Source organism: Spermophilus citellus (genome assembly GCF_964194105.1).
Source record: "Spermophilus citellus genome assembly, chromosome: 14".
In the NCBI taxonomy this organism is placed as follows: domain Eukaryota; kingdom Metazoa; phylum Chordata; class Mammalia; order Rodentia; family Sciuridae; genus Spermophilus; species Spermophilus citellus.
This window is the reverse complement of record NC_138194.1, coordinates 67,382,464-67,409,213: the sequence shown is the minus strand read 5'-3', so window position 1 is coordinate 67,409,213 and position 26,750 is coordinate 67,382,464. Positions and strand designations below refer to the sequence as shown.

General features: G+C 35.0%; 1 protein-coding gene across 7 annotated transcripts in view; it reads left to right on the top strand.

Annotated features, from left to right (window-relative positions):
• Positions 1–26,750, top strand: part of STK3 (serine/threonine kinase 3) — a 287,918-nt gene that overhangs the window by 22,147 nt on the left and 239,021 nt on the right. For all 7 annotated transcript variants that reach the window (XR_014018704.1, XM_081265613.1, XM_081265612.1 and 4 more), the window contains exons 2-3: positions 15,370–15,450; positions 18,928–19,056. Coding sequence is in view for 6 of the 7 variants with exons in the window: in XM_081265613.1 (XP_081121739.1) it covers positions 15,370–15,450; positions 18,928–19,056 (210 nt within the window). In the remaining variant the exon portion in view is untranslated. The remainder of the gene's footprint in view (positions 1–15,369; positions 15,451–18,927; positions 19,057–26,750) is intronic.

Here is a 26,750-nt window from a genome sequence, read left to right as displayed (position 1 = left end):
TGAAGGGACCTTCTTTGTCTCTTATTAATTTTGGTGTGAAATATGCTTTGTTAGATATGAGCTATTCCTGCTTGTTTCCAGGCTCCACTTGCATAGTATATTAATTTCCATCTTTTCACTCTTAGCCTGTGACTGTCTTTGCCTGTAAGGTGTATTTCTTGCAAACAGCATATAGTTGGGTGTTCCATTTTAATCCATTCTTCCAGTCTGTGTCTTTTAATTGGAGAGTTGAGATCATTTACTTTCAGTGTTATTATGGAAAAATGCCATTTTGATTTACACATTATGTTTAATTTGGTGCTGTTTTTCATTTGCTTAGGTAATATTCAAATGAGATTTGTTCTTTTGTGAGCTCTGAGGTTTGCTTTTTATTTCTTCTGTGTGCAATATTTGTTTAAGTTCTGTAGTGCTGCTTAGTAGTCATGAATTCTTTTAGGTTTTGCTTATTTTGGAAGGTTTCTCTTTCATCCTCAATTTTTGAATGATACTTTGCTGGTTACAGCAGTCTTACTTGACAGTTATTTTCTTTTAGGTCTCGGAACACATTGTTCCAAGCCCTTTTGGCTAGTAGAATTTGTTTTGAGAAATCAGTAGATTCTGATTGGCTTGCTTCTAAATGTGACTTGATGTTTTTTTCTCTTGAGGCTTTTAAAAATCTATCCTTTTGTATGTTAGGCATTTTAATTATAATGTGTCATGGAGAGGTTCTTTTTTGATCTTGCCTATTTGGGGTTCTGAATGCCTCCTGTGTCTGAATGTTCCTTTCACTCTGAAGGTTGGGAAAATCATCTGTTATTATTTCCGTAAGGAGTTTATCCATTTCATCAGTTCCAGAGATTCTTAAATTCGGTCTTTTCATGTTTTCCCAGAATTCTTGTATATTATTATCATGGTTATTTTTTTTCCCCTTAATACTGTCATTGTTAATACATCCAGTTCAAGGCCAATCACTTTGTCTTCTAGCTCTGAGATTCTGTCTTTAGCATGGCCTACTCTATTAGACTTTAAACCGAACCTTTATTTTGATTTATTGTTTCTTTCATTTCCAATATTTGTTTGGTTCTTTTTTAATATTTCTGTCTCCTTATTGAATTTATCATTCATATTCTGTACTAACTTAATTCCTTCAATTTTTTTTTGTGTTCTCTTGTAATTTGTTGATCATTATTTTTTGAATTCCTTATCTGATATTTTATCCACTTTAATATTTTTTGGGGTCATTTGCTGGTGAATTATGGCCTTTAGAAATTGTTGTGTTAGCTTTCTTTTTCATATTTCTTGGATTCATGTGTTGGGTTTTATGTATCTGTTGGAAGAGATTCTCTTCCACTCTTATGTGTGGGCCTTTTTAGGGCACAGTATTTAATTGCTGAAGTGTTCTAGAGTGATATGTAAAAGGTGAGTGACTCACCCAAGACGGAGATTCAACCAAGAGATTTTATTGGGGGGCTGCCTGAAGGGGAAGAAAAGGAGAGGCAGAGAGAGGAGAGGAGGAGGGCAGAGAATAGAGAAAGAGAGCAGAGAGAGGAGGGAAAGAAGATGAAGAGGGCAGAGAGCGCTTTGGCTTAAGAAGAGTTGGGTAGGCGATGTGGCGTGTGCTGATTGGCAGGGTGACTCAGGAAAGGGCTAGCGGACACTTGGACACTGTGTCCCATGGGGATTGGTTGAGAACACTTTTGAATTTGGCGCTCTTCAGCTTGGCGCTCTTCCGAGAAGAGGGGGAGGGGGTAAGGGATTACGTGATGTTCTTCTCGCGAGTCAGAGACTTAACTTTAGCGGGGAGTCTCCCACACACCCAACAATATGGATGGAGACCCCGTCATAGGTGTGGTGTCTACTGCTTCTGTGTTATTTCTCTGTTTTTGCTATAGCAATGAATGTAGGTAGGTGGGACCAGGGGCCCCGCTCCCAGGTGTTTTAACTTGGGGCTGGTAGTTAGTTTGGATTTTTTGTCTCTTCTATTCTTTGTATTAAAGTATAGCTGAAGATTGTCATTAATTTGTGTTTGGAGCAAGGTGTACTGTCTTTTGGTTGAGTTTAGTTCAGAGTTTCTACCCTGTGAACTTACAGTGTCCTCATAGTACCTCACAGAATAGGGAGAAACAAACAGTAATATCAATGCAAATAATATACAACATTAAATACTTGGTTCCTACTGTGACATCCACAATGTTAACTGCTACAAAACTCAGAAATGGTAGGATCAGCAGTTGCCATCAGCAAACACAAAAAGTAACCATGATATCTGACATTAAAGCAAACATCAGGTGTCAACTATGGCTTCCACAGCAGTAATAACTGCAACACTATTAATGGTGGGGACCAGTGTTATATAAGCCAATTAATGCTAAAAGATGGTAAGAACATAATTAATAGAAAAGTGATAGGAAGGTAGAAAAGAGTTTCCAGTTTCAAAAAGTGAACTGAGAGAATTCAGAAGAGATGTAGGATCTGATGGTCGTAAGAAAAGACAAGAAAGAAGTAACAAAGTGAAAGAACCTAGAATTTGATTATTAGCAGAGGAAAAGAGAGAAAGAGAAAAGAGAAATGAAAAACAATGCAAAACAAAACTAATCAAAAGCCCTAACTTTCAAAAGGCAAGGAAAAATAGCTACATTTTAAAAATATGAAAATTTAAAATGATAAAGAGAAACAAATATATGTATATCTGTTCATTCATCAGTCAGCACAATAAACACAAAAACAATAAAAATAAAAGAAAAAAAGAAAGAAATAATTCTTAATGAAAAGGAATTGTTTACACATGGGTCGTCAAAATAGTCAATGAGAATAGATAATCACTGTCTGTGTGACTGTCTTTCTGTTTCTTCTTGAGTTATGTAATGAATGGGAGAGCAAGGGCTGAGGGTTGTTAAACCCTCCCTCTTTTTGTGTTGCTCACCAAGTTGCCAGTTGGAGTTCAAAAATTCTCAGCTTTCCTTCTTTCCAGTAAAGGTAGGATGAGATGGGAAGTACTGTCAGCTGAAATTTTCCCTGCACAGTCCAGGCCAGTGTATTCTTATGTTGGGGTGCTGCAGAGTTCTGTGAGTGGAGTTTTTTTTTTGTTGTTGTTGTGTTCTTTGTAGATATACATGACAGAAGAGTGCATTTTGACATATATACATGGATTATAACTTATTCTAATTAGGATCTGTGAGTGGAGTTCTGATAGTGGTGCTGGGTCTAATTAGGCTTCAGGGGCTTTGTTGGGTTCTGATTGATCTGGAGAGATTAGATCAACACACCCTAGGGACTGGCAATTGCAGATCTCTTCTGGGAATTTGGATCTCAGGAGCCCTCCAAAGGATTCTATTCGTGAGGCCGGGGAGCCAGTACTTCATCACCTCTCCTGCCCATGAAAACAGCCTTTCCAGGCTTCTTGGTCTTAGACCCTGAGTGTATTCATACTCCTGTTCAGATTCTCAACCTGCTTCAGCTGGTCTTTTGAGCCACCAGACTCAGGGGAAAGTGAGTTAGGCTCTGTTTTGCTTTTCCAACTTAAACCCACCTGGGTATATGTTCTCTGTGCCTGTTACTCTCATTCTTCTGAGTATACCCTAGGTCCTGTGGCAGATGCATGTGAGGATTGTGTAAAATCTTTGCTTGGATCTCTTAGCTTCCATAGCAGCAGCTGCAGCATGGCCACCTCAGGATGGCCCCCACTTCAGCTCTGCATAGCCAGTTGGGAAAATGGGGCACTCTTTATGCCCAGTGTACAGTGCAGCCTCTGGATCAGCTAAGGGCATGCAGCTCTTCTGATCTCGGGGTCTCTGTACTAAATCTATTTGTTGTGTTTCTCTGTTTTTCCTTCTTCTGTGCTGAATCAGTGCCGCTACCGGTGCTGCTTCAACAGGCTTGGGTTCAATATATTCTTTCTTCTTTGTTTAATGTACCCAAATTTCTGAGTGTCCAAGACACTCTGACTGTCCAGTATTGAGTTTTAGTGCAATCTCTCTTTGACCCACCTTGCAGAGTTGCAGTAATCCTACTTGAATCTCAGGTCACAGAGAGACTAGGAATGTAGCCTTACCCTAGCTCCCCATCTTGAATCTCTAGATTACTTTTAATTATGAGAATTTTTTTGAACTACAAATATTTTTAAAAGTAGACAATACAAAAATTATTTTAAATTAAACTGTAACTGAAGAGATCATTTAAACACCAGAAAGAGAAAGAGGAAATAAAGACACAATGACATAAAACATGAATTGTTTACCAAAATAAATCATGTGTTTTCACTTGATAAATGCCCCAGAGACACTCTTTTTGACTAAGTTAAATTAGGCAATTGACATATCAATTGTTTTACATACTGAGAAAATAAGATCTGTGGACTAATAGAAAATATTCATTGTATTTACTGGATTAATTTGGGGGAACCTATGATTTGTTTGTTTAAAGTGAGCCAGAGTATGAGCCTCCTTTGAAGCAAACTTTATAACTCCTGAGGAAGTATGTAGTGATTAGGTTACTTTTCACTTAATATTAAAGAGAATTGTTACTAATAATGCTGCCTCCATAACTGTGGTTCAACTTGAGTTGTTTTTTTTTAAGTTTGAAGGACATGAAGCATTTTTGATTTCTGAGGCACAATTGTCAATTTTTGTTTTTTGAAAATTTAAGAGATGGTTTTTTAATTCTGATAGGACTGTGCTCTTTTTCTGGTACATAATATCTTTGCACTTCATTCTTTCTCCCTGCTCATTGGCCTCCTCCCTTTAAAAAAAATAACACACACACATACACACACACTCTCACACATTCACTCACACAGTTGCCAATGGACCTTTATTTTATTTATTTATATGAGGTATTGAGAATTGAACCCAGTGCCTCACACATACTAGGCAAGTGCTCTCACACTGCGCTGTGACCCCAGTCTCCACCCTCACCCCATATTTTTATTTCTGTCTCTGACTGATGTTATTTTTCAACCATTCTTTTTTCAATATTTTTAACTTTCTTATATCATTGTTCTTCTATAGCACCTGCCTGGTAAAGTTCCAACTCTGGACAGATTACTCTCTTTGCCTAATTGGGATTTTGGATCAACAGTAAAGAAAGTACACCATCTCAAAGATTGTCATTTTATAATTGTGGTCTCTTACCTTCAACAAGGCTTGCATTTCTATTTAGTAATCCTGCTAACCTTTGTGGGGTTAAGGTCTTTTTTTTTTTTCTTTCTTTCTTTCTTTCAACTCTATACTCTGGCTATTTCAAATATAGTCATATATCTTCAAATGTGAGATTTTTAACTTCCTTTCAACAGATAAAATAACTCTCTTACTTCATAAAAAAAATACAAACCAATATATGAAAGAACCCCTCAGCTGGCTCCCACCAACCTATAGTCTTATCTGTAACTCTGCCTATCCTTTCGTACTATTATAATCTTGAGAGGTGTTCTTAACAACTCTGAGGTTAAAGCAGTTTCATCACATATGCTTTGGACATATGTTTATTCATTGTCTCAGGGACAGGGTTTACGGTTTACTCATTGTCTCTTTTGTCATCTTGTAGCTTCACCCTTCTTATATTTTACTAATTCATCCCAAATATCATTTAAACTTGCTCAAACATTTCATGTGTGGGTTTTTTTTTTTTTTTTGGTGTTTGTTGTTTGTCTTGCTGTAATCTTTCTCAAATGCATGTCTGCATAATTACTATCCTTTCCAGAATCCTTAATTGTAGAGTGATTCATAATCTCTACTTCTTCACTTATCCACTGTCCCAAGCCATTGCCTGCCACGACCTGTGCTGCTGTTAATTCAGAATCTGGCGAGGGGTGATGGGGAATTAAGGAAAACATACAAACATTTAGAGAGAAAAGCAAGATCATATGGGAGACTGAACTCTGATTGAGAACAGTGACCCAGAGCTGGACCCACACTTTTATTATATATGTTTTATATAGGTTTATTATATAGGTTTTATATATTTATTATCACTGTCAGGCCTGTTGCAGTGAGAGTCATGTGTCACTCAGTAGCAGTGTGACCTTCAGCATTACAATTTTTTTTTAATGTTTATTTTTAAGTTGCAGTTGGACACAATACTTTTCTTTCTTTTTAGTTTTTCTTTCTTTCTTTCTTTTCTTTTTTTTCTTTCTTTTCTTTCTTGTGCTGAGGATCGAAGCCAGGACCTTGCAATTGCTAGGCAAGCACTCACTGCTAGGCAAGCACTCACTGCTAGGCAAGCACTCTACTGCTGAGCCACAACCACAGCCTTCAGCATTACAGTTAAAAAAATTTAAAACAGAGCTTGATTCAAACAATTTCTGGGGGTCATCTCCCCCTTTTTGTTTTTGTAATTGTAACTTAATGGACAAGTGAGCTCACTCTACAATGGCCTGGCCTTGAGGATTATAAGGGATACCTGTTTAGTGATCAATATGATTTTATTATAAAACTGTGGAGAAGAAACCTGGTATAAGCCAGAGAATTATCAGTTTTAACTTCTGGAGGATGGTCTAGCTCTGTAGCTAAGTGGCTAAGCAGTTGGAAGTGACTTGATGTATAGTTTTCCTTGGCCAGAAAAATTAGCAAAAGTCACCTGTCAGGAATGTGGATTAGCCCAACTAATCCTTTTATACTCTTAATATACAAATCAAACCTGATAGAATCTTAACTCTTTTTTAAAAAAAATTTTTGTAGAATGCCTTTATTTTATTTATTTTTATGTGGTGCTAAGGATTGAACCCAGTGCCTCACATGTGCTAGGAAAGCGCTCTGTCACTGAGCCACATCCCCAGCCTGAATCTTAACTCTTAACAACCTTGTTTTTGGTGAAGACACAGAAACAAAGAAAATGAAAATCTCATTTGTGCTGAATCTAATTTACTTATTTTTAACTACATAAGCCAAGATGCAAATCTATATAGTTAACAGTGCTAGTCATTTCTTTTTTGCTAAAGAAAAATCCTAAAAGTAATCGATGTTACATCTTAGGCATTTTTTAGAAACCAACACTTTATTGTCTAACCATGTAGAAAAACGTGAGTTAGTAATTTTGATGACATCTTTATTTTTTATCTATTTACCCAGTCCAAACTGAACTTTTTTCTTAAGCCACATAAACCAAAAAATATTTGGATCCATTTCTTATTTAAATTTTAATTTATGAGTGCTCATTTATATGCCAATTTTGATACCATGTACAGGATATATAGACTAAAGCACATATGTAGACTCAATGACATAATACACAGGTGTGCACACATACACAAAATAAACAGGAAACAAAGATTTTATAACTTTTTATAAAAAAAGTAGGTAGGAGAAAATGTTATAGATGTTATTTAAGTCTTAGATTTAACCTGTTTGAAATTAATATAGAGCTCATCAAACTTTTATATTATGACTTAAATATAGGGCAGGCCTGTACAGTTGGAAATGCCAGGATGATCACTGAAAGCAAAGGTTCAAACAGCTAACATTTGTCCTTGATGGCTATCAGATCTACCCCCAACATCACCATGTCTATGTCCTTTTTAGGATTTAGTAAAAAGAATTTTTTTATTGTATTTCAAAGGTAACCCTAGAAAAATTGGTCTCTGAACAAAGACAAAGTGTAAACATGGATCAGAAAAATGCGGTACTAGGTTCAATCCTCAGCACCACATAAAAATAAATTAAAGGTATTGTGTCCATCTACAACCAAAAAATATATTTTTAAAAAATATTCTCCTTACTTCTTTAGGAGCACAAGATTACATGTGAATTCACCATAAAACCATGAACTCAAAAGTAGAGAATTTTAAAAAACGGAGTTCTAGAAAAAATTACAGACCACAATACTTTAGTAAAAGATCATGTAGAACACCTTTATCAAATCAAAGTGCACTTTTAGCTTAGTTTAGAGTCAGTTCACTCTGTTTTTCTCTTTGCTATAGCATTTAGGGAGGAATTTGTTAGGAAAGTGGTGTGGCAGAATACTAGAGGTAAACAAGATCAGTAGCCAAGCTGAAGTGGCTTGAATTTAAAGGGGACAATTTTTCTCCTTTTGTCTTAACTGATTTTTCTATAATTCTTGTAATCTTGAAAGCTGTGTAATTTACATCTTAAGTCTAGGAGAGATAAGAGATCTAAAGAAACTAAGAAGCAAGGAGAATATTTTTTAAAAATATATTTTTTGGTTGTAAATACCTTTAATTTATTTTTATGTGGTGCTGAGGATTGAACCTAGTACCTCATACATTTGAGGCAAGCGCTCTGCCACTGGGCGACAATCCCAGCCCCAAGGCCGTTGTTAAAACTATTTCTTCTTTTGTAAAATTATTCTCTTAAAGTGTGGTGCTATAGTTTATGTTTTGTCTGGAGACTCTGTTGCAGCAGTGACAACAGTGCTGATCTGTATACTCATAATTTTAATTTTGTCCTGGTTAGACTCCCTGCCTTCAGTTCCTGTTTACTCAAAGGAGGCAAGGGCTCCAGTGGGGGAGGGATAGGTGCTGTCAGCATCAGACTTGTTGTTAACAGTTTATAATCATTATAGGTGTTTTTAAGGCCAGGAATCATGTCAGAAGCCGGCCATATCACACTTTCTTTTTTTTTTTTTTAATATTCTTTTTAGTTGTTGATAGACCTTTATTTTTTTTATATGCAGTGCTGAGAATCAAACCCAGTGCCTTACACATGCCTGGCAAACGGGCCACCGCTGAACCACAACCCCAATCTCCTGTATCACACTTTCATGAGATGGGTTGAGAGAGTCTCCCACAAAAGACCATAAAGTAAAAGTAGCCACAGGTACCTTGTTTGTGTCTTCAGCTGTATACCTATCATGTGGCTTTTTACTAAGTCTCTTCTATGTCTCTATTTCTTTAGGAAACCAGGGCTTAGTTTTAGTAACAAATTTTAAAATCTGTGACAACTGTGTCTTCCTTGATTTAAGCAAAGCAACACAGAGATCCCTTTCTTTGGATTCTATATGTTCCATGTTTTACACCTGACTGTACTGTGCTACTTTCCCAAAATGACGGTGTTCTTCAGAATTGTCCCCTCATCTAATCATCAAAGAGAAGTTCCCCTATTTTTGGTTCTTGTTTGGGTGCCCTGTTACCAGCGAGGGGCAATGGAGGATTAAGAAAAACCCACAAACATTTAGAGAGAAAAGTGGGATACTGAACTCTGATTGAGAACAGTGACCCAGACCTGGCTCCACATGTTATTTATATCAGTTTTATCATCAAAAGTTTATTTATGAGAAAGTTTCTGCAAAGCAGGCAGGCTTGTAGGTCATAGCATGGATGAGACATTAGGGTTATCATGCTATGCTCAGAATCTTCTATCCCAAGGAGTCAGCATCTGAGTTTCAAGGTCAGAACTGATATCCCTGGGTGTTTGCCCAGAGAGACCCAGGGCCGTTGGCATAGTAACTGGCAAATGTTAACCCTGTACTTTTGCATAGGGAGAATTCCAGTGCAAGTACACCACAACAATAAGGCTATCAGACACCTTGATCCACATCACTGCTTCCCACAATTACTGTCTAGTTTCCGCCTTCACAGCTCCACTAAATTGCTCTTGCTGCCATCACCAGTAATTTCCTTACCACTAAGTCTAGATACTTTTTTGCAGAGTTAATTTAATTGAGGTACAATATACATAAAACAAATGCTCCTTCTGATGAGCAGTAATGATTTTATCATAGTTTGTTTATTCATTTACCAGTTGGTGGACTTTGGATTTTTTTTTCTTTTCAGTTTTTAGTTGTTAGGAATAAGGTCCTGTGAATATTTGTGTCTTTGGTTAAGATGTATTTTCGTTTTCCTTGGATAAACACGTAGGAGTGGAAATCTTGGGTTGTATAACTTTAGAAGAAATGCTAACACTTCTCTAGAATAGCTATTTACTTTTGCGTTTCCAACAGCCACATATAAGAGATCTTCTACTTCCATATCCTTGCTGAGAATTGGTCTTTAATTTTAGCCATGTTAGTGTATGTATAACAGTGATTTTGAGTCCTTGTCCGGTCTTAGTGTCAGAATAATGCTATCTTCACAAATTGAATATGGAAATCTTTCCTTCTCTTGAATTCTTAGGAAAAATTTGAGGAGGACTGATGTTAATTTTCCTTCAAATTTTCAATAGAATTCGCCAGTGAATATAACTCTGTTGGGGCTTTGTTGAAAGTTTTTGATTACTGTTTCAATCTCTTTAATAATTACAGGACTTTTCATATATAATTTTTTTCCTTCATGATTACATGATTTAGTCTTGGTTGATTATATATTTCTAGGAATTATCCAATTCTTCTAGGTTATCTAATTTGTTGATGGATAGTTCTTTTTAAAAATTTTTAATTTTTTTTTGGTACTGGGGATTGAACTTGGGAGCACTCAACCATTGAGCCACATCCCAGCCCTATTTTGTATTTTATTTAGAGACAGGGTTTCACAGAGTTACTTAGCATCTTGCCATTGCTGAGGCTGGCTTTGAACCTGTGATCCTCCTGTCTCAGCCTCCCAAGCTGCTGGGATTACAGGTGTGCCCCACTGTGCCCAGCTCGGATAGTTCTTAATATTATCCTTTCCCGCGTGCAATTAGTTGTATTGCTCCCAATTTAGTTATTTGAGTTTTCTGTTTTTTTTTTCTTAGTCTTACTAGGGTGGGTTAATTTTTTTTTTAAACAAAAACTAACTCTTGGTTGAATTTATTTTTTTCTGTTTTCTATTTCATTTATATCTCCTTTCATCTTCATTATTACCTTCCCTTTTTCTTATTAAGTTTAATTTTTAAAGTAAGTTTGTTTATTCATTTTTCATGTGTTTACTGCTATAACATTTCCTCTTTGTACTGCTTTAGCTCCATCTCATAAGCTTAGGTATGATGTGTTTTCATTTTTATTTGTATTGAGATTTTTCTTAAATCTTAGTGATTTTCTCCTTGTTGGTTGTTTAAGAGATTAAGATTGAGTTGTATCAGTTTTAGATATTTGTGGATTTTTCTATTTCTTGCTGGTATTAATTTCTGGTTTCATTCCATGATGATGATACTTGTATAATTAGAGTCATCTTAAACTGTTTTTTTGGTTTAACCTGTGGTTTTAATTTGGAGAATGTTCTGTGTGGTTTTCCTTTTTTTTTTTTTTTTTCCCCCTGTACTGGGTATTAAATCCAGGATCTGTGCATGCTAGACAAAGTGCTCTCTGAGCTACATCCCTAGTCCTTCTTCCATTTTCTTTTAAGACAGGGTCTTGCTGAATTGCGCAGGCTGGCCTTGAACTTGGGACCCTACTGAATAGCTTGGATTCACATATTTACCACAGTACTGGCTTCCATGTATTTTTTTAAAAATTATTTGTTCTTTTTAGTTATACATGATAGTAGAATGTATTGTGATATACATTCATGGAGTATAATTTTCCATTTTTGTGGTTGTACATGATGTGGAGCTACACTGGTCATGTATTCAGATATGAACATAGGAAAGTTGTGTCTGGTTCATTCTGTTATCTTTCCTATTCTTTTGTCTAATTCAGTGAACTCCCCCGACTCCCTTATTTTGAGTTAGCATCCGCATATCAGAGAGAGCATTCCAGGTCGTTAGTTTTTTGGTATTTGGCCTATTTCACTTGCATTTTAGTCTCTACTTCCTTCTGTTTATTGGCACTTTTCTTGCTAAAGTTTCCTTTGGCTACTCTGGGTCTCTTTATTTTTCCAAATGAATTTCATGACTGCCTTTTCTCTTTCTACAAAGAATGTCATTGGGATTTAAATAGGAATTGCATTAAATCTGTATAGCACTTTTGATTGTGTGGCCATTTTGACAATGTTAATTCTGCCTATGCGTGAACAGGGGTCTTTCCATCTTTTAAGGTCTTCTTCAGTTTCTTTCTTTGGTGTTCTGTAGGTTTCATTGTATAGGTCTTTCACTTCTTTTGTTAGATTGATTCCCAAGTGGTTTTTTTTTTTTTTTTTTTTTGAGGCTATCATGAATGGAATAGTTTTCCTAATTTTTTTTTTTTATCACTGATGTGTATGAATGCACTTGATTTATGGGTGTTAATTTTATATCCTGCTACTTTGCTGAATTCATTTATGAGTTCTAAAAGTTTTCAGGTGGAATTTTTTGGGTTTTCTAAATAGAGAATCCTATCATCCACAAATGGGGCTTGTTTGAGTTCTTCTTTTCCTATTTGTAGCCCTTTAATTTCTTTCTTTTGTATAATTGCTGTGGCTAGTATTCCAAGGAGATGTTGAATGAAAGTGGTGAAAGAGGACATCCTGTCTTGTTCCAGTTTTTAGAGGCAGTGCTTTAATTTAAAATGATGTTGTCCTTGGGTTTAGCATATATAGCTCTTACAGTGTTGAGTTGTTTCTACTATCTAGCGTTTTGAATACGAGTGGATGATGTATTTTGCTGAATGCTTTTTCTGCATCTATTGAGATAATCATGTGATCTTGTCCTTTAGTCTATGGATGTGATGGACTATGTTTATTGATTTCCATATGTTGAACCAACTTTGCATCCTTGGGATGAACCTCACTTGATCATATACACTATTTTTTAAAATATGTTTTTGTATGTGATTTGCCAATATTTTATTAAGAATTTTTGCTTCTATGTTCATCAGGGATATTGGTCTGAAGTTTTATTTCCTTGATGTGACTTTGTCTGTTTGGTATCAGGGTGATACTAGCTTCATAGAATGAGTTTGGAAGGATTCCCTCCTTGTATTTCATGGAATAATTTGAGGAGTATTGGTGTTAGTTCTTTTTGAAGGTCTGGTAGAACTTGGCTGAGAATCCATTTGGTCCTGGGCTTTTCTTGATTGATAGGCTTTTGATGGCATCTTCAATTTCTTTGCTTGAAATTGCTGTGTTTAGATTGTGTATATCCCCCTGATTCAGTGGTCATATGTTTTTAGAAATTTGATGATGTCTTCAGGATCTTCATTAGAGTATACATTTTCAAAATAGTTTGTGATTATCTTCTGAATTTCACTATTGTCCATTATGATTCTTCCTTTTCAATCATGAGCCACACCCACAGCCCTTCTAAAAAATATTTTATTGAGAGGGTCTTGCTGACTTGCTTAGGACCTTGCTAAGTTGCTGAGGCTGGCTTTGAACTCTTGATTTTTCTACCTCGGCCTCCCTAGCCCCTGTGATTACAGGCATGTGCCAGGCTGAACATAGACTTTTGTTTTCAAGTTCATCAGTGTTTATTGAATACAGTAATATATAAGGCAGTATGTTCAGTGCTGGTGGTGGGTGCAACCGTAATGAGCCATGATAAGTTTTTATCCTCAGGGAGATAAAAACACAGTAAACAGGAAACCCCCCATAAGTAAGATGGTATTGTCATAACTATAAATGGTCCAGACACAGTATAAAACAGAAAAAGAATGATTCTAATTTACATAAGGAGGAGTGACGAAGGCCTTAATGAAACAGGTTTAATTTGATGGGTAGATAGCATTGAAAAAGACATTACGGCTGCTGGAATTTTGGCTCTGCAAAAATTAACTGTGTAATCTTAGACAAGTCACTCAATTAGCTGCCTAGAAAAAGGAAGACACGAGATACTTAGTCTAGATGGGTCTCTCCTTAAATTTGTATGTTGAAATCCTAACTCTCAAGGTGATGATATTAGGAGGTGATTAGATCCTGATCATCCCCATAATGGAATTAGTGCTCTTATAAAAGAGGTTCCAACAAGCTCCCTTGCCTCCTCCATCTACCCTGGGAAGAAGCAAGAAGATGCCATTTTTGTGAATCTGAAAGTACACTCTCCCAAGACACCAAATCTTTTGGGCTTGTAATCTTGGACTTCCAGCCCTCAGAACCATGAGAAATACTTTTTAAAAAAATATTTATTTTTTAGGTGTAGATGGACACAACACAATGCCTTTATTTTTATGTGGTGCTGAGGATCGAACCCGGGTCCCCCATGCTAGGCAAGTGCTCTACCACTGAGCCACAATCCCAGCCTGAGAAATAAATTTTTATTTGAACATATACTTTTTGTTCTGTCACCAAGATGGCTCTCAGTGACTAATAGACAGGTAGCATACACAGCATATGTACATTGGACAAAGGGATGATTCACAGTCTGGAAGTGAAAATTCTTCACTTCAGTCTGGAGGTGAAATTCTTCATGCTACTGAGAGTAGTGTGTAATTCAAAACTTATGAATTGATTATTTTTGGACTTTTTCATTTAACATGTTTGTATTCCTGTTGACCTTGGGTAACTGAAGCTGTGGAAAGCAATATGATATGGAGAGGGACTACTATACATATACATATTTATATAACTTACAATTAAAATATATGATGTAATCAGCAATTCTAATAATTACTATAAGATTATAATAATGATTTTGAAATTATTATTATGATTATGCTTATATGTTTGTTTGTCAGTAAGGTCAATGTGCTGCATGAAGATGTGTCAGTCAGTGACATACTGTATATGTCACGGCAGTCCCACAGGAGTATAACAGAGATGAAAAATTTCTATTTCTTAGTGACATCATAGACACTGTGACCTCATAGTACAACACATTATTCACGTGTTTGTGGCAATGCTTGAGTAAATAAATTGTTGTACACTAACTGTATAAAAATGTAATAACATACAAATGTTTAGTATACAATACTTGTTAATGATAATAAACGATTATGTTACCAGTTTATGTATTTACTGTACTATACTTTTATTACTTTATTTATTTTTTACTTTTTATTTTTTTGGTACCAGGGGTTGAACTCAGGGACACTCAACCACTGAGCCACATCCCCAGCCCTGTTTTGTATTTTATTTAGAGACAGCCCCTGGGATTATAAGCATGCACCACTGCGCCCGGCTATTATTTTAGAGTATACTTCTACTTACTGACAGCAACCTCATGTCTCCTGTTGACCATGTCTCTTGATTATATCATTTTCCGATGTTGTTTTATTCATCATGGCTCAAGTAGTAATAAGTCATACCATTTATATGTACTAAATGATCTCTATGTTTAATAGTCTCTGCTATCTGTTTGTGTAAGGACACTATGAATTTCGTACTGTGATGAAATTGCCTAGTGATACATTTCTCAGAATGTATCTCCATTGTTAAGTGACACATGATGCTATATTGTTAAGTGGAAATAATAAAACAAAATAGTATGTATGTTCAAAAGGGGTAGAATTAAAAATACATATTCATATTTATATGAAAGTTTCATAAAAACTAATAAAAAGATTATGTTTTGGGATGTTTCTAGGTACATGAGAAACAGTGTAGAAGGAGAATGTTCATTGTATACCTTTTTATATTTATTGATTTTTAAGCCATCTGATTATATTGCCTATTAAAAACAAAAAATATTTTAAAAGGTCTTAAGGAAAATATTTCTTTTTTTTTTTTCTTTTCAGTAAGCTAAAAAAGCTAAGTGAAGACAGTTTGACTAAGCAGCCTGAAGAAGTTTTTGATGTATTAGAGAAGCTTGGAGAAGGGTAAGTATAAAAAATATGAAAGTAATATTTAGATAATTATATAACTGTTATAAAAACTATATTAACCTTTCAAGTAGAGTATATTGTTTGAATTGACTATGTATAACAAGTAAATCTGGCAATTAATATGGAATTTTAAAGATCAGATTGTGTTAGACCATGTAATAGTATCTTTCAGAGAAGCTGTTTGTGTGTGTGTGTGTGTGTAAAGCTAGAAGTGTGCTTTTAAGTGATTTCCAAAAAGATTTATTAGTTCATCTAATAGGCATGCTCATTAATATGCTTTAACAATTTTGACTTTGTTAGGCAAGTGACATCGGTCCAACTTTTTGGCACAGTTAGGGCCATTTATTTGGGAAAAGGTAAATAGTAGATATGAATGGAGTGTCTTTTTAAAAAAATGTTTTCCATTGTAGTTGTACACAATACCTTTATTTCATTTATTCATTTTTATGTGGTAGTGAGGATCAAACCCAGTGCCTCACACATGCGAAGCAAGTGCTCTACCACTGAGCCACAATCTCAGACCATGAATTGAGTGTCTTGATGAAGAATCAGTATGTGTAAGCAGAGGAATAATTAGCATGATTTCAAAATAATAGTAGAGAAACATACAGCATTTTTTTTATACTGGGGATTGAACCTAGGTGCACATTACCATTGAGCTACATCCCCCAACCCTTTAAGATTTAAAAAAAATATTTGAGACAGACTCTTGCTAAGTTGCTGAGAGCCTCCCTAAGTTGCTGAGACTGGCCTTGAGCTTGTGATCCTCCTGCCACAGCCTCCTGAGTAGCTGGGATTACAGGCATGTGCCACTGTGCCTAGCTAATATATTGCATTTTGAGCATAGAGAAAAGTGGGTAGTATATAATGGAATGATAAAATGTAAGAAAGCCTGTAAAATAATAAAAGGTACAAAACAGTATGAATATCAGCTTAAATTAGCAAGAACTAGGAAAAGGAAATAAAGGGAAAAATATAAAATAATAAACTAAACATAAGATGTAAGGAAAAAATTAGTGTATTTTCACTGAATGTTAATTCTCATTGTAACAGTTTGCTAAAGGATAAACTGTTGGAAAATTAAAAATGTAAAACCTAGCTAGCTTTATGTTCTGAGCTCCATGTAAAACAAAAAATGGAAATAAGAAGATATTTTCTGTAAAAATCACTTAAGAGAGGTATGCATGAATAAAAAACAAAGAAGGAGTGTCAAAATTTATATTAGATAACTTAAAGTTAAATGGTTCCTGCTAAATAAAAAGGGACATTAGGTAATGAAATCAAGGACAATTTATAACAAAACTTTTGTGTCACATAACACAGCAGGTAAACTTATGATAGAAAAGCTATTAGTAATATCAGGAGGATCTAATAAAACTATAATTGTATAGGGTATTTCAGTGTATTTCTTCCTGAATTGGACAGATATAATAGGAAAAGAAGATACAGTGATATTTAATGTTATTGCCTGTAAGATGGATTATATATATTACATTTATATGTGTATATATGCATATATATGTCTGTACGTGTGTATATGTATATATACACATATGTAAATTAATGTGAGGATCTATCTATCTCCACATTGCATTTTTCCTTTTTCGGGGTATGTTTGTAGACTGAAAAAAAATGACAAGTTTTATATATAGGTATTTTTCCAGGTCATATTTTCTGATTATAGTATATTACATTAGAAATAAGTAATTATGAAATGACAGAAATTTCACTAATTGGCAATTAGTTTGTACAGTGTGATGAATATCAGAAGCTCAACAGTAAGCCACTGTGCATCTTATGTCTGCCAGTGTATTTGATACAAACACATCTAGAGAATAATGATTTCTTCTTTTTGCATTCAGCTTTCATGCATGTTTTTCTCACTGGCAGATATTTAACTAGGAACCATTCAGGGAAGGAGATTCTGGGAAATGGAGTTCCCAGCTTTTCTTTTGCAGTGCTGAGGAGTCCTTAGAAAGGAGTGATGGTATTGCTTATTTGATAATAGAATATCTACCACTGAATTCTATGTTAGTTTTTGAGGAAATATGCATAAAAATGCCTTTTCAAGGAAGATACATATACACACACACCCCTATCCAAAAGTGACTTTGAGTATAAAATTGAATGAGAGTACTTCGCAGGGGCTAAAGAAACAGGAGATGGGATCAAATTCATTTTGTTTAAATAGTTGGTTTACTACTTGTCATTTTTTCACTTGTTTTGAAAGATTGTAAGTTTGAAAGTGATTTTGCATAGGTTCCCAATGTTAGGAAACATCCCAGATCTGCCTATGACTTCTTGTTTTTTCTCTTCTGTGGAAATGATGTAGTGTGAAGACCATGATTTTTGGAATCAGAAAGTCTTTGAATTTTGAATTTGCTAGTTACTGGTATCTGATTCTGTTTCCCCATCTTTTGATGATGATGATATTATTTTTTTCATAATTGGGAGGGATGAATTTGATAATACATGTAAAACATCTACCATAGTACCTGGTATCTGCCAATAAGAACTCAGCAAATGGTAGTATTTTTTATCCTTATTTTCTGTTTCATACTAAATTAAAAATGAGTTGTTCTCTCATTTTTTTTTCTTTTTTTTTTTTTTTTTTTTTTACTTTTTAAAACATGAATTTTTTTTGGTGGTGGTTGTTCTTTTAGGGTTCCGGGGATTAAACTCGGGGGCACTTTACCACTGAGCCACATCCTCAGCTCTATTTTGTATTAAATTTAGAGACAGGGTCTCACTGAGTTGCTTCACCTTTGCTGAGGCTGGCTTTGAACTCATGTTCCTCCTGCCTCAGCCTCCAGAGCCACTGGGATTACAGTTGTGTGCTGCTGCGCCTGGCTTAAAACACGTGAATATTTAGTTGGCAGAGTTTCAGGAGTTGAAACAGAGGCTATTTTTCAGCAAATGACCATTAAATACTATCTCTCATTTATCTGTGAGTATGTGTTCTTTCTCTTGGGGAAAAAATAGTGAAAGGAGCTGAGGAGACCTTGGGTTGGTATTGGTAACTCAGGGAGAACCAGAAGACTGAAGATCTCCTGCTTCTCTAACTTTGGCTGAGGGTTTCAGCTGCTCTTAAGTACCTCGAATAGAGGTGGGACTTGATATTCTGGGGATTATTGTGTTTAACATTACCCTTTGTCCTAACTTGAGACTGAATATTTTAATCTACCTTTCATTCTTTTTTAATTTCCATTTATATCTTCTTAATGCTGCATTTGAGTTGACAAACCGTAAGTCTTTTTCTTTCATTCATAAAAAAATTGAAACTCATTTTATTAATTTGATGACTGTAAATTTATAACTGAAGCAATAAATCTAATTCATTAACTTTTCTTGTTTACTTTTGTTTTTTAGCATTTAAATAGTGTTTTTAATCTAGAAAACACTACAAAGACTCAAGTAGACTTAATAGCTATGGTGTTTACTGGGAAAAACATAACATCTTGTTTTTTTTAGGTCTTATGGAAGTGTTTTTAAAGCAATACATAAGGAATCTGGTCAAGTTGTCGCAATTAAACAGGTACCTGTTGAATCAGACCTTCAGGAAATAATCAAAGAAATTTCCATAATGCAACAATGTGACAGGTATGAAGAAATTTTGTTGTTTTGTTTATCTTCATTTTCATGAATTTTATGAATAATGTACAATAATGTATTTCTTTTGATACGATATTTTTCCCCCTGACATCCCATTGGAAGTGAGATTGGGGAAGGTGAAGACATTTTTTAGGATTGTCTTTTGGATTTATAGTTCTTTGCTTGTAAAGTATAAATAGTATAGCCTTGAGAAACTTGTAATGAAGAAAATACTCAAGCAGTTTTCCTATTACAGGAAAAATTTATGGATGAAAAAGAGTTTTTGATGTTAAGTGGGTCATTTAGCAGTCTGTATTATGTAACTATTTTAAACAAATTAAAAACAGTCCTATTTTATGTAAATATAATTCATTCAGTTAATGTTTACTATGTACCTATTTGATTAGGTACTGTGCCAGGATCTAGGAATACCAAAAGAACTAAGGTCATTTTTTCTTGAAGGATTGGTAGTCTAGTTGGAAGGACAGATATATAAGTAAAAGCTCTAATAGCATAGTCACACACAGCACTGACTGATGTGTGGAGTTTATGTGAGAACAAGAAGGCAGGGCACCTTCCTTCAGACAGTGGAGTTAGGAAGTCTGGAATGCTGAAGAAGAGTTAATTTGATGAAGTAATGAAGGAGTGAGAGATTAAAGAGAATTAAAGGTAGAGAGAAAAAAACAGCTCACGGGGCTGTTTTTTAATTATTGGAGTAGGAAATATGCAGGAGAGATTGGTATGAAATGAGATTGAAAAGTAAACGGAGCTGATGATAAAAGGTCCTATATGCAGTGTTAAATAGCATGTTCTTTACTCTTTAAAGGATATAAAGTGTGTAAATTAGGATGTTGTTTAGCCTGTAGTTAATTAATCAAAGAGAAACATGTTATTCTCCTTTTAACAAACAGTTTGAAGGTAGGGTTGTATAGCAGCAATAATAAGATAATAGCTGTGTTTCAGGATGCTTTTCTATACTTTTTACTCTTAGCCTATGATATTTGTCTTCGTGTTTTTATTATCTCATGGCTATAAGAGGTCTGCTCCAGACCAAGCCTAATGTTTATATTCCAGACAGGTACTAGAAAGGAAGAAGTGGTAAAGAACTTTCCTAGAGGGCTGGGGCTGTAGCTCAGTGGCAGAGAGCTTGCCTAGAATGCGTGAGGCATTGGGTTCAATCCTCAGTACCACATAAAAATAAACAAATAAAATAAAGGCATTCTGTACAAAAAAAAAAAAAAAAAAGAAAAAAAGAAAAAAAAGAAAAGAAAAGAACTTTCCTAGAAGCCCTCAGCTTATGTCTCTTGTTAGAATTATCTCACATGGTGACTTAGAGCTGGTGACTTAGGGGAGTCTGGATACATTGTCACTCTCGTATCATATAAGAGATCCATGGAATATGTTCTCTATTAAAAGTGTATAAGATAAAAAACCAAAGGTCAAATGTTTTATCTGGTATATGGTTGCTGATTTCTCTCTTTCTTTAATATTTATTTTTTTTAGTTACAGATGGACACAATATTTTATTTTTATTTTCTCCAATATTTTATTTTTATGTGGTGCTGAGGATTGAACCCAGTGTTTCACGCATGGTAGGCGAGCACTCTACCTCTGAGCCACAACCTCAGTCCCCTAAGTTTCTCTTTTAAGCCCTATTTTACTTGTATTTTTCATCTTTTCACTCCTATGTTTCTTGAAGTTCATGAATCTTGGATCCTACCACAGAGTGGTTAGCAAGTACTTGTAGTTCATGTCTGAGCAACTCAAACAGTCTTCACATTTGAGTTTCAACAGTCAAATTTTTAATCATCCCAGAAAGAATTTCTAATTCCTGGTGGGCTAATGGCATCATCATATATTTAGGTTTTTATTTATTTTTAGATATAGTACTGAGGATTGAACCCAGGGTCTTGCACAGGCTTGGCAAGTGCTCTACTATTGAGTTATATCTCTAGTTCTTTTAAAAAGTGGTCTCCCCTTGTGGCAATCAGAACTAGGTGTCTGGTCTAGAACTTCTGGTCTGTCTAGTTAATTTTTCAACAGCAAAACTGAAAATTATCTTGATTCCTTTTTTTTTTTTTTGGATGGTAATGATGACTTATAGTCCTTCTGAAAAGTCTTCAGTATCTTTTTTCTTCTCTTCTTTAAGAGAATTATATTTTAATTTCTTAGCATCCATTACAGTACCTAGTACTATACGTATGGATAGGGTGTATATGAGCAGTATAGGGAATAGCATTATAGATTGAAGGGAGGGAAATCAGGTCCTTGTTCTTATTGTACATTTAAAATTTTGTTTTCTTTAAATATGTGTTAGTGCTTTCTTGATTTATGTGATATTTGAATTTCTTTAAAATTTTTTATTTATATATGACAGCAGAATGCATTACAATTCTTATTACTCATATAGAGCACAATTTTTCATATCTCTGGTTGTATACATAGTATATTCACACCAATTTATGTCTTCATACCTGTACTTTGGATAATAATGATCATCACATTCCACCATCATTAATAACCACATACCCCCTCCCTTCCCTCAACCCCTCTGCCCTATCTAGAGTTCGTCTATTCCTCCCATGCTCTCTCTCCTTATCTCACTGTGAGATATTAGCCTCCTTATATCAAAGAAAACATTTGGCATTTGGTTTTTTGGGATTGACTAATTTCACTTAGCATTATCTTCTCTAACTCCATCCATTTACCTGCAAATGCCATGATTTTATTCTCTTTTATTGCTGAGTAATATTCCATTGTGTATATATGCCACATTTTTTTTTATCCATTCATCTATTGAAGGGTGTCTAGGTTGGTTCCACAGTTTAGCTATTGTGAATTGTGCTGCTGTAAACATTGATGTGGCTGTGTCCTGTAGTATGATATTTTTAAGTCCTTTGAGTATAGACCAAGGAGAGGGATAGCTGGGTCAAAAGGTGGTTCCATTCCCAATTTTCCAAGAAATCTCCATACTGCTATCCATATTGACTGCACCAACATGCAGTCCCACCAGCAATGTATGAATGTACCCTTTCCCCCACATCCTTGCCAACACTTATTGTTGTTTGTCTTCATAATAGCTGCCATTCTGATTGGAGTGAGATAAAATCTTACAATGGTTTTGATTTGCATTTCTCTAATTGCTAGTGATGGATAAACATTTTTTCATGTATTTGTTGATTGATTGTATATCATTTTTTGAGATGTCTGTTCAGGTCCTTGGCCCATTTATTGATTGGGTTATTTATTTTTTTGGTGTTTAGCTTTTTTCTTTATATACCCTAGAGATTAATACTCTTTCTGATGTGTGAGGGGTAAAGATTTGCTCCCAAGATGTAGGTTCTCTATTCACCTCACAGATTGTTTCTTTTGCTGAGAAGAAACTTTTTAGTTTGAGTGAATCCCATTTATTGATTCTTGATTTTAATTCTTTCCCCACACGAGTCTTATTAAGGAAGTTGGGCCCTAATCCCACATGATGGAGATTAGCGCCTACTCTTTCTTCTATTGAACACAGGGTCTTTGGTTTAATTCCTAGGTCCTTGATCCATTTTGAGTTGAGTTTTGTCCATGGTGAGAGATAGGGGTTTAATTTCATTTTGTTGCATATGGATTTCCAGTTTTCCCAACACCATTTGTTGAAGAGGCTATCTTTTCTCCAGTGCATGTTTTTGGCACTTAGTCTAATATAAGAAAATTTTAGTTTCGTGGGTTAATCTCTGTGTCCTCTATTCTGTACCATTGGTACAGTCTGTTTTGGTGCCAATACCATGCTGTTTTTGTTACTATTGCTCTATAGTATAGTTTGAGGTAAGATATAGTGATGCCACCTGCTTCACTCTTCCTGCTAAGGATTACTTTAGATATTCTGGGTCTTTTATTTTTCCAGATAAATTTCATGATTGCTTTTTCTATTTCTATGAGGAATGTCATTGGAATTTTGATCATAATTGTGTTAGATCTGTGTAGTGCTTTTGGAAGTATGGTCATTTTGATAATATTAATTCTGCCTATCCAAGAGCAGGCATTAAGGTCTTCTTTGATTTCTTTCTTTAGGGTTCTGCAATTTTCATTATATAGATTGTTCAACTATTTCATTAAGTTGATTCCTAAGTATTTTATTTTATTTTATTTTTTTGAGGCTATTGAAAATGGAGTAGTTTTCCTCATTTCCCTTTCTGAGGATTTGTCACTGATATACAGAAATGCCTTTGATTTATGGGTGTTGACTTTATATCCTGATACTTTGCTGAATTCATTTAATAGTTCTAGAAGCTTCTGGTGGAAATTTTAGGGTCTTCTAGGTAGAGAATCATATCAGCAAATATTGCCAATTTGAGTTCTTCTTTTCCTGTGTGTATCCCTTTAATTTCTTACATCTGTATATTTGGTCTGGCCAGTGTTTCAAGAACTATGTTAAATAGAAGTGGTGAAAGAGGGCATCCCTGTCTTGTTTCAGTTTTTAGAGGGAATGCCTTCAATTTTTCTCCATTTAGAATGATTTTTTGCATAGGGTTTAGCATAGATAGCCTTTATGATATTGAGATATGTTCCTGTTATCCCTAGTTTTTCTAGTGTTTTGAACATAAGGGGTGCTGTATTTTGTCAAATGCTTTTTCCTGCGTCTATTGAGATGATCATATGATTCTTTAAGTCTGTTGATGTGATGAATTACATTTATTGATTTCTGTATATTGAACTAACCTTGCCTCCCTGGGATGAATCCCACTTGATTGTGGTGCATGATCTTTTAGATATATTTTTGTATTTGATTTGCCAGAATTTTATTGAGAATTTTTGCACCTATGTTCATTAGAGATATTGGTTTGAAGTTTTCTTTTTTTTGATGTGTCTTTGTCTGGTTTTGGAATAGATATTGGCCTCATAGAATGAGTTTGGAAGTGCTGCCTCTTTTTCTATTTCCTGAAATAAATTGGGGAGTATTGGTATTAGTTCTTCTTTAACGGTTGTAGAACTTGGCTGTGTATCTGTCCCGTCCTTGGCTTTTCTTGTTTGGTAGACTTTTGATGGCATCTGTTATTTCATCACTTGAAATTGGTCTGTTTAAATTGTGTATACCATCCTGATTCCATTTGGGCAAATCATATGACTCTAGAAGTTTGTCGCTACCTTCGATATTTTATATTTTTTGGAGTACAAGTTTTCAAAATAATTTCTAATCATCTTCTGTATTTCTGTAGTATCTGTTGTGATATTTCCTTTTTTATCACATATGTTAGTGATTTGAGTTTTTCTCTCTCCTTCTGCTCATAAGCATGGCTAAGGTCTGTCAATTTTATTTATTTTTTCAAAGAACCAACTTTTTGTTCTGTCAATTTTTTTTAATTGTTTCTTTTGTTTCAGTTTCATTGATTTCAGCTTTAATTATTTCCTGTCTTCTGCTGCTTTTGGTGTTGATTTGTTCTTCTTTTTTAGGGCTTTGAGATGTAGTGTTAAGTCATTTATTTGTTGATTTTTTTTCTTCTTTTAAGGAATGAACTCCGTGCAATGAACTTTCCTCTTATAATGCTTTCATAGTTTCCCAGAGATTTTGATATGTTATATCTGCGTATCATTCACCTCTAAAATTTTTTTTAATCTCCCCCTTGATGTCTTCTGCAACCCATTGTTCATTCAGTAGTGTATTATTTAGACTCCAGGTGTTAGGGTGAATTTTATTTATTATTTTACCATTGATTTCTAATTTCATTCCATTATGCTCTGCCAGAATTAAGGATAGTATCTCTACTTTTTTATATTTGCTAAGAGTTGCTTTGTGGCATGGCATGCTATTTTAGAGAGGATCCATGTGTTGCTGAAAAGAAAGTATATTCTTTCATTGAAGGATGGAATATTCTATATTTGTCAGTTAAATCTAAGTTATTGATTGTATAGTTGAGTTCTTTAGTTTCTTTGTAGGCTTTTTTTTTTAAAATATTTTTTTTAGTTGTAGTTGGACACAATAACTTTACTTATTTTTATGTAGTGCTGCGGATCGAACCCAGTGCCTCACACATGTGAGGAGGGTGTTCTACTACAAATAGAAGAGTGGTTTGCTTCTGGTGTCCTACAACCCCATCTCCTAGCCCTAGCCCTAGCCCTAGCCCTCTTTGTTCAGCTTTTGTTTGGAGGATCTCTCTAGTGATGAAAGAGGTGTGTTAAAGTCACGTCAAATTATTGTGTTGTGGTCTATTTGACTCTTGAACTTGAGAAGAGTTTGTTTCATGAACATAGCTGCTCCATTGTTTGGGGCATATATATTTATAATTGTTCAGTCTTGTTGGTGTATGCTTCCCTTGAGCAGTATGTAGTGTCCTTCTTTATCCTTTTTGATTGGCTTATTTTGAAGTCTACTTTATTTGATATGAGGAAACCCGTTCTTGCTTCCACAGTCCATGTAAGTGGCATGATTTTTCCCAACCCTTCACGTTCAGGTGTGAATGTCTTTTTCTATGAGATGAGTCTCTTGGAGGCAGCATATTGTTGGGTCTTTTTTTTGATCCAGTCTGCTAGTCTGTGTCTTTTGATTGGTGAGTTTAGGCCATAACATTCAGGGTTATTATTGAGACATGATTTGTATTTGCAGCCATTCTTGCTTATTTTTGGTGTGTAACATGACTTGGTTTCCCCTCTGATTAGATTTTCCTTTAATGTAATCCCTCCCTCTGCTGATTTTCATGATTGTTTTTCATTTTCTCTCTTGGGATATTTTGCTGAGGATGTTCTGTAGTGCAGGTTTTCTAGCTGTAAATTCGTTTAACTTTTGTTTATCATGGAAGGTTTTTATTTCATCATCAAATCTAAAGCTTTGTTTTGCTGGGTATAAGATTCTTGGTTGGCATCCATTTTCTTTCAGAGCTTAGTGTATGTTGTCCCACGCTTTGAGGGTCTGGGTTGAAAAATCTGCTGAGACACGAATTGTTCTCCCCCTGTATGTGATCTGATTCCTCTTTCTTGCAGCTTTTAAGATTCTATCCTTATTCTGTATGCTAGGCATTTTCAGTGTAATGTGCCTTGGTGGAGATATGTTGTAATTTTGTACATTTGGTGTCCTCTTGTTTTGGTTTTCCAATTTGTTCTTCATGCTTGGGAAATTTTCTTGATATTATTTCATTGAAGGGATTGTACATTCCTTTGGTTTGAAACTCTGTGCCTTCCTCTATCCCAGTGACTCTTAGACTTGGTCTTTTGATGCTGTCCCGTATTTCTTGGATGTTGTGTTCATGGTTTCTAACTTTCTTCACTGTGTGATCAACTTTATTTTCCAGATTGTATACTTTGTCTTCATTATCTGACCTTCTTTCTTCCAAGTGATCTAGTCTGTTGGTTATGCTTTCTATTGAGTTTTTTATTTGATTTATTGTATCCTTTATTTCAAGGATTTCTGACTTTTTTTTAGAGTCTCTATCTCTCTCTTGAATTAATCTTTTGCTGTCTGTATTTGCTCTCTTATCTCATTGTTAGAGTGATCAATTTTTGCTTGTATTTGCTCATTTTTGTCATTCTTTAATTCACAGATCATTTTAATTATGAATCTTGTGAACTCCTTCTCTGACATTTCATCAACTACTCTGTCCATGGATTCTGTTATTATAGTGTCCTGGTTTGTTTGGGACACCTTCCTCCCTTGTTTTTTCATGTTGTTTATGTGTCTTCCTTTCTTGCAGTGTGGATCTGAGATATTACAGTTTCCACCCTATATT